Source organism: Haliotis rubra, unplaced genomic scaffold (assembly GCF_003918875.1).
Source record: "Haliotis rubra isolate DU_JTF1 unplaced genomic scaffold, ASM391887v1 Scf2253, whole genome shotgun sequence".
Lineage (NCBI taxonomy): Eukaryota > Metazoa > Mollusca > Gastropoda > Lepetellida > Haliotidae > Haliotis > Haliotis rubra.
Window position 1 is genome coordinate 20,069 of NW_025766285.1, and position 7,498 is coordinate 27,566.

Genomic DNA, 7,498 nt, shown 5'->3' on the forward strand with positions numbered 1-7,498 from the left:
GCATCAAACGAGAGTTGGCGCATTTGTTCCGTCAGTGTGCTAGAGCCCTGTAGCTTCGTCCCTGCACCACTGACGCCAGTGCACGATTCCTATGTACAATGTTATAGTGGAAGTAAGCAGCAGGAGCAGTGATCCTCCCTCAGCTATCTCCCTGAAGGATTCAATCACATGCTCAGCATCAGGTTTGTCCAAAAGGAAACCAACAGCAGTAGTCATTGGGCCGCCCAAAGCAAGGGTATAAGCTGCACCCTTCCTTCTATTCCTAAATACTGTTGGCCCACCGTCATCAGCTCTGTTCTCCCAAGTAGCAAGGCAGAAATGATATCAATAAGCGTTTTCAAAATACGAAGGACGGTGATCTTACGCTGGTTGATGTCGTCTGAACGCCTTGCCAACCTTCCTCTGATTTCATCCTCCTTGACGTCATCATCCCCTCCTGCACGTACTCTACTAAGAGTTATGGCAGCAAACAAATACTTGTCTACCACTGATACTGCTTCTCTCCATCTGTAAAACTGAAACATTTCAGTGTATAGCTCTGCAACTAGTCCCATCACCCCTCCGATGATGATCACAGCATGAGACGCATTCTCTACTGGAGCCGAGCCAGAACCAGCAGCAACAGCCACTATGTGACATATTAGCCCTAGGCACCCAGCCAGTTCAAGAAAACAACACACAAGTTTTAGCTGTGTCGCTTGTGAGATTATTTTTGTGGACAAATTAGACAACTGGGTCAGCTCATGGGGTATCTTCTCGAGGGCTGTCAGTACAGCTTCGGAAATGTTTGAAGTTTGCCTACGCAGTTTGTATTCAATCTGTTGCCTTTCCCTTTCTGCTGCCTCTCTTTCAGCAGCATTTTTAGACACCTTGTTTTGCAAATTCTCCAACTGCCGTCTCAAATCTCTGGCCTCATCCAAACCAGTATCTGATGGATTGATGTCTGGAAAAGTATATTTGTGATTGATAATCATCAAACTTTGTTAGGAGGTGTATTGAAGTACATTGAAGTATTGAATACATCGCTGTGAGATAACACTGTTTCGGTGCGAGAAAACACTTTACAATCATGATTTTGTTACAAATATTACAAAAAATTACCTGAAGTCGCAAAAATTTGGATAGCCTGTATTTCCTTTGCCAATTTTCGAATATGTTTGGCCGCCTCTGATTCCTCCTTGTAATGTATCGCCTTACTGTTCCTATAGATGGTAACTACGTCGACGGGTATCAATATCGCTGAAACTACTGCTCCTCCGATTTTGGCAGCAAATAGACCTGCCTTCAAAACACCTGCTACTGTTCTTGCTGCAGCGGCCACAGTTGTTCTAGCAGCTATGGCAGCGGCAGCAGCGGTCACCCTGGCAGCAGCTTCACCCACCTCAGCTGTAGTTTTAATACTCTGAATAACTGTTTCAAGGATCCTACATGCATCTACGTCAGAAATATCGCGAATCGCTTGCATGAAGTAATGCTCTGTTTGTGGATTCCAGTCTCTCTTGATATCCTCAATCTGTGCTACAATCTGGTCCAAAGTGCCAATGTATTTGGTGGCTGCTGTATTCGCCGCCTTGGTTTTGCTACTGTTCTGAAGGCTGTCTACGATTGTCGTGGTCAATCCCCCCACACCGCTGGACAACCCAACAACCGCACCTGCTATAGTCAGACCCAGAGAAGCCCCGAAAGTGAATGGAGCTGCTATAACACCAGCAATGGCCAATCCAGAACCAATTATGCCAGTGGATGCAAAGCTGGTTTTAGCAATTCGAGCATTTAGAACCTGCTTGTCGACTTCCGAAGCCAGTGTATGAAGTGTATCCACTACTGCTCTCTTCTCAGTCCCTTCCTTCTTGATCAGGTTGGCTAGAGATTTGCAGATGTCTGTTACTTGATTCATCATCATCGACGCCCTATTCTGAAAGAAATGTATTTCCAAACTTTAGTCACTGATTCTGAAACTGCTTTTTAAAATACTTTTTGTACATGATTAATGTGAAGTTGTCTGTATCTTTATCGCACTTGGTAAATGTTTGTGATTATTATGATAAGGCTGAGTACATCATTTCCATTGTCTAGGTATCCACATATTATTTGTATCTGATTAAGTTCGATTTGTGGATTCGGCTTGTTTCCACTCTTCCTTTAGTATTGGAAACTGTAAAATACATCTGCGATAGTTTCTCTTTCTATTTTTTTAAAAATGGACATACATTTTCGTCTATATAATTCATTTTTGAGAATGAGTTGTTTGCTGATAGACATCTGTGAACAATACTGTAATAAAACCATTGCTGCATACAGTAAGAGGTCTGGAAGGAATTCTGTGGACAATGGTTCTTCCAAACCACGAAGACGATAAACATCAAAATCAAAGAATATGTGAACACTTTGGCGATGCGCTCTCAACATAACATGAAGATATACAGGATACATTTGGAAGTTTTGGTATCCACCAGGGACTTGCCATGTGAGTCATGTTGACAGGTACAGGTGTACAACATGTCATGCTATACGCCGTGTCAGGATCATGTCCGTCATCCAGTATGCTGTATCAGATTGTTTTATGCACTCAGCTGCTAATGCACCTTTCTGTGCTATGTTATGTCAATGGAAATCTGGTTACGAGGGGAAAACGTTTTCTATTCTAAACTTAAAATAGTCTAATGTGAGATCGAGTGTTTAACATTGATCTGATTATATGTAAAACTCTCCCTGGTATTTTGGCCTGGTCCAATAAACTTCTTTTGATTTTACAAAAACAAACTACATACACCACTGCTGCTTGGGGTGCCAGTCAACCGTTACGCTGGTTGCAGTCCGCACTGGTACAAGCACATGCTTACTTCAGCGTCCAAAGCTAGTCCGTGTAAGGGGACACAATTGGATATTCAAACCGCCAATACTCACGATAGAATGGAAGTGTTAAAAGCCGCGAATATTACATAAAGCTTACACCACCACCCAACAAATTCAAACCACAAAGACCTTGAGCAGGCACGCCAAGTCATTATAGGATCTTGTGAATGTATCAAAGCGTAACCAGTCGATGTTAAACATAACCTACCTGCTGACTGGTTTGCTTTGATGTACGTTTTCTTCAGCAGCCATGCACAAATAACAAGATCTGTCCAGGATAGGTAAGACCTCACCATGCAGTGAAATGTTATAGCAGTCTGAAATGAAGGTATAAAGTGTCAACCCACCTGCAGTGACACGTCCACAACGTACTGAATCCTGGACATGATATCAGGTTTCTCTCTGGATTGTGCAACTCGCCGAGATGAATGGTTGTATTGTGGCGCTGTGTTCGTGTTGTTCATGGAGTGTGTTTGAAGAGTAACCATGGTAATATACTTAATAACTGAATAAAGCACCCCCTGTATTTGTGCAATGATAGGTTTTCAACACACACATATAACACTTCTCGTGATGACTATAATGGAAAAACATGAGCTTTTCTGACCCGTATGACCCTTACACTCTTAAAAAAGTCGATACCATTGGAATCCATGCTGATTTTATTATGATAATTGCTCTTTTCAAAACTAACACATTGATTTTCAAACAAAACCATGTCTGTACAAGTATGGCACTGGAATGTTAATGTGAATTTATTGGTGAATGTGAACATTAAAACTGTAATGTTTTCGTGTCTCACACGATGCAAGGTCAATACCGAAGTAACCTCCATGTGACTGTATGACCGCCGGCACACTCCTCCTTGTACCCCTGTCAGCCTCCTGATCCTCTCAAAGGGCAGTCTATGCCATTCCTCGTGTAAAACAGCTTCCAATTGGGCCAAGTTATGTACAGGAGGATCCCTTTCTTGCACACGACGACCAATCATGTCCCAGATTTGTTCCTAAGTGTTAAGATCGGGGCTCATTCAACCGTGAGATATTTCAGGTGATGCTTAATTTATATAACAAAGTTCTTTGTGTATATATTGACATTAACATCACGAATATAAAACAGTCGGCTCAGAAGTTGAAATCAATCCGTACCAGAACTTGGTGAACACCAACAAAACAACAAAGAGGTGTGAAACAATTTGCATCAATAAGCTAAGTTTTCAAATCAGTGCACATGACTACAATATCTTGCAATGTTTTATAAAAACAGTGAATATTCACTGTGATAATATTCACCTAACAGCAACAGCGATCAAGCTTCCAAAATATGCCTAGGCTGAGTATCTGGGGTGAAAAGTGATCTCCGCACAACTGGTTTTCTTGTAATATCAGATGTTATGTGAGAGACCAAGTAAAAATCTAACCTCCTTTTTATATCCATAAACAGCTGGCGATTAGGTGCCTGACTCTGAGGGTGTGAGTTCGAATCCCGGATGGGGCTCAACTCAAAAAATACTAGAATTTGTACTTTACTAAGAAAGTGTAATCCCAAATATAACATATGTTACATTTGACCACTTTCTAAATGGCATTGTGTAATCATAGCTTTCGGCCGTGGGAGACGTGCCTATTAACACTTATCAGAGGGGTACACAAAGTCTGCAGTCTAGACTACCAGTTGTCCGACTTCCATTTTTGTGGAAGTCGCGGTAGCTGAGCGGGTTAGGCGGCTGACTTTGTGTGCTGGCGATTAGGTGCCTGACTCTGAGGGTGTGAGTTCGAATCCCGGATGGGGCTCAACTCAAAAAGTACTAGAATTTGTACTTTACTAAGAAAGTGTAATCCCAAATATAACATATGTTACCTGTCAACGAAGGACAGTAAAACCACTAGATTATCACAGTTTGAGTTAAAACTAGCTAGCATATATCTTTAAAGGTAGAAAATTATGTCTGGACAATACAATGTTAAAATGGGCTATAGATCGCCAACAACTGAAGGTAGATCACCATACTAGGGATCATGGGGACTTACAGTGCCTTTGCTACCTGCATGGACCCTAGTTGGATTTACACCATCCCTTCAGCCGCTGGCGATTGTAGGACAAGTTTAGCCGAAAGTTAAAGGGACAAATATACTACGTTTAAAACTCGGGTAAGCAAAAATTTAACTTTGAAAGTTTTGGAACTTACGTACCCTATCAGGAGGACAATAATTTTACGCTACTTCAACCCCCTTTGAGGATACAGCCACTAACAATCGCAGTTGCAAATTTATACTACAATGTTTAAAATACCAATTATCTATTTACAAATCATTTAACAAATCTAATTCTTTTTAAAAAGCAATAATTAAATGAGAACTGACATTACTAAAAAGATCCTTCATAGTTCGAGATTTAAAATAGTTATCCCTTGGGATGGAATATTCAACACAGTCAAGCAGGATATGCTTGACCGTGATTTTTTCATCACAAGGGATACAAAACGGAGGATCCTCACCTTTTAATAAGTACTCATGAGTATATCTTGTGTGGCCAATACGACATTGTCGCATGATGACCTCTTCAAATCTTGACTGACAACCCAAGTAGGTGTAACCGATAGTTGGTTCATTGCATGTTATTTATATACCTACTTCGGTGTCCCACTTCTTTTGCATCAGATCACGGATGTAGGTTCTAATGCTAGCTTTGTAATCAGAGTATGGAATAAGAAGTGGTGTCACAGATTTGTTGAGCGCTGCCTTTGCAGCAAGATAAGCCATTGTATTCCCAGAAATGCCAACGTGGCTGGGTAACCAACAGAGGACGATGTCGTATTGGCCAGTTGCAAGATCATTATATAATTCTATAATTTCTATTAAAAGTGGATGTTTACAATAAACATTTTTAATAGCCTGAAGGCAAGAAAGAGAGTCTGAAAATATGATATATTGTTTATATTTAGGGTGTCTATTTACATATTTAAGAGCTGTTAGTATTGCGTTTGCTTCTGCTGTGAAAATTGGACTGTCATTGGGTAATCTGGAAGTTATTGTTCAGGACCCAATGACAGTGGCACAAGCCACTGCGCCGCCATCCTTGGACCCATCTGTAAATAAGCATTTATATGTATTATATTTACTTTTTAATTGAGTATTTTATTGTTTATATTGTAAGTCATTAGTTTCTGATTTTTTAAAACTTAGTGAGTGTTAGGTCGACTTGTGGCCTAACCAATTGCCAAGGAGGAGGAGAAAGAAGACGGGAAGGAGATATATTTTCCAGCCCAATGCTGGCAGCAGTAATGGATGGCTTAATCCTGAGCCCAAGAGGCGGAACAAGAGAAGGTTTCCTGTTGTACAAATCCTCATAAACAGGATTAAAGATACAGTGAAATGCAGGATTAGACTCATTAGAATATAGTTTGGTAATATATTGTAATGATAATTTTATACGGCGTTGGGTAAGAGATTGTTCATCTGCCTCGACATAGAGACTGTCAATAGGAGATGTTCGGAATTACCCAAGACAAAAGTCTTTGAATTAGAAACGACTTTCAATAAATCGAGTGCCTTCAGGCATTTAGTTTTAAGGGATTTAATATGCAGAGTCGATCCACACAACGGAGGCGATCCACCAAATAGTTGAGCAAACAAGTGTGGTTTAATCGCACTTCAGAACACTGCATGTCGTCCAAGTATTGGAGAAATGCCTAAAATGATATATTTCACTACAGCTTACAACACAAGCATGGAAACTGGGGTAAACCAGGATTCAAACCCAGTCACAGGTATGACGCAAAACCACGGGACACTGCACAGCAATGTGCATCACCTTTGATGACAGTCACCCAGTCTGACAAACCAATGCTATTCGTCACTGTAGTCCAGATTGTGGTGTGCCTGTGGTGTGTTTGAAGTGCAGCTTTTATAGAGCTGAAGTACCAAGATCAGGGAATGCCTCAACCCATGCAGACAATATAATAAATGTAATGAATAAAAATTAGATACTAAAGCAATGAAATAAACAGCAACAATGAAGGGAAACTCTACTGTCTCTAAGATTATACAATGCAATCAGATACATACATGACATTTCTTCATGAGAATCAATGTCAGTGCACTTTGTTCCACTTCTGGACATTTCCTGTGTAAGGCGTGACATCTCTCACACGGAGGAGATGGTTTCTCTCACGGAGCGGAAGGGGCCTTTGAAGTTGATGTCACGGCTGTGCCACGCCACATCTCACGTTGTCTCCGTCATACTCCTCTCCTCACACAGTATCTTACGGTCTGAGATATTCATTTTTCTCTTTACTTGAAGGATAGCCGGTCAGTTCCGGGACAGCCAATCAGCGTGAGATGTTTCCTAGTATCGGTTCATTTGTGAACTCATGTGGACACGTGATGTTGATTCTGGCTGACTGTACAAATTACTACCCTGTCACACAATCCATGCTGGCCTTACGTGCCCAAGCCCACCCTTTCCTGATGATAAAACACATACGAGCCATATTACAGGAAATTGTCATTTCACTATTCACAGAAGAATTCTCTGTCGGTTGTTAAATGTTTTTGTACTGAAACTACAACTGGTCTTCCTCTTCAACTTCAAGTAGCCCTATTTCCATAGCCTCCATGTTAGCAGCAAACGACAGGAGGAG

General features: G+C 41.1%; 1 protein-coding gene across 5 annotated transcripts; it reads right to left on the minus strand.

The window, feature by feature from the left end:
• Positions 1 to 951: 951 nt before the first annotated feature.
• LOC124277684 (apolipoprotein L3-like) lies at positions 952 to 3,285 on the minus strand. Of its 5 annotated transcripts, none has more exons than XM_046713415.1 (3): positions 3,065 to 3,264; positions 2,712 to 2,857; positions 953 to 1,915 (listed from the first exon to the last, which is right to left on the minus strand). In XM_046713415.1, the coding sequence occupies exon 3, from the start codon at positions 1,901 to 1,903 to the stop codon at positions 1,088 to 1,090; it is 816 nt and encodes a 271-aa protein (XP_046569371.1). In that variant the 5' UTR covers positions 1,904 to 1,915; positions 2,712 to 2,857; positions 3,065 to 3,264; the 3' UTR covers positions 953 to 1,087. The 5 variants fall into 5 exon arrangements, with proteins under 5 accessions (XP_046569369.1, XP_046569371.1, XP_046569372.1 ...); XM_046713416.1 differs by having other exon boundaries at positions 3,204 to 3,262; XM_046713413.1 differs by lacking the exon at positions 2,712 to 2,857 and having other exon boundaries at positions 952 to 1,910.
• Positions 3,286 to 7,498: the final 4,213 nt, after the last annotated feature.

What these genes read in the sequence shown, in the direction of transcription:
- LOC124277684 (XM_046713413.1), bottom strand. Translation starts at nt 3,108, where the DNA reads ATGGCTGCTGAAGAAAACGTACATCAAAGCAAACCAGTCAGCAG. An exon ending in CAAAGCAAACCAGTCAGCAG is followed by an intron (nt 1,911 to 3,064) that starts GTAGGTTATGTT and finishes CTTTCAGAATAG; the next exon opens with GGCGTCGATGATGATGAATC.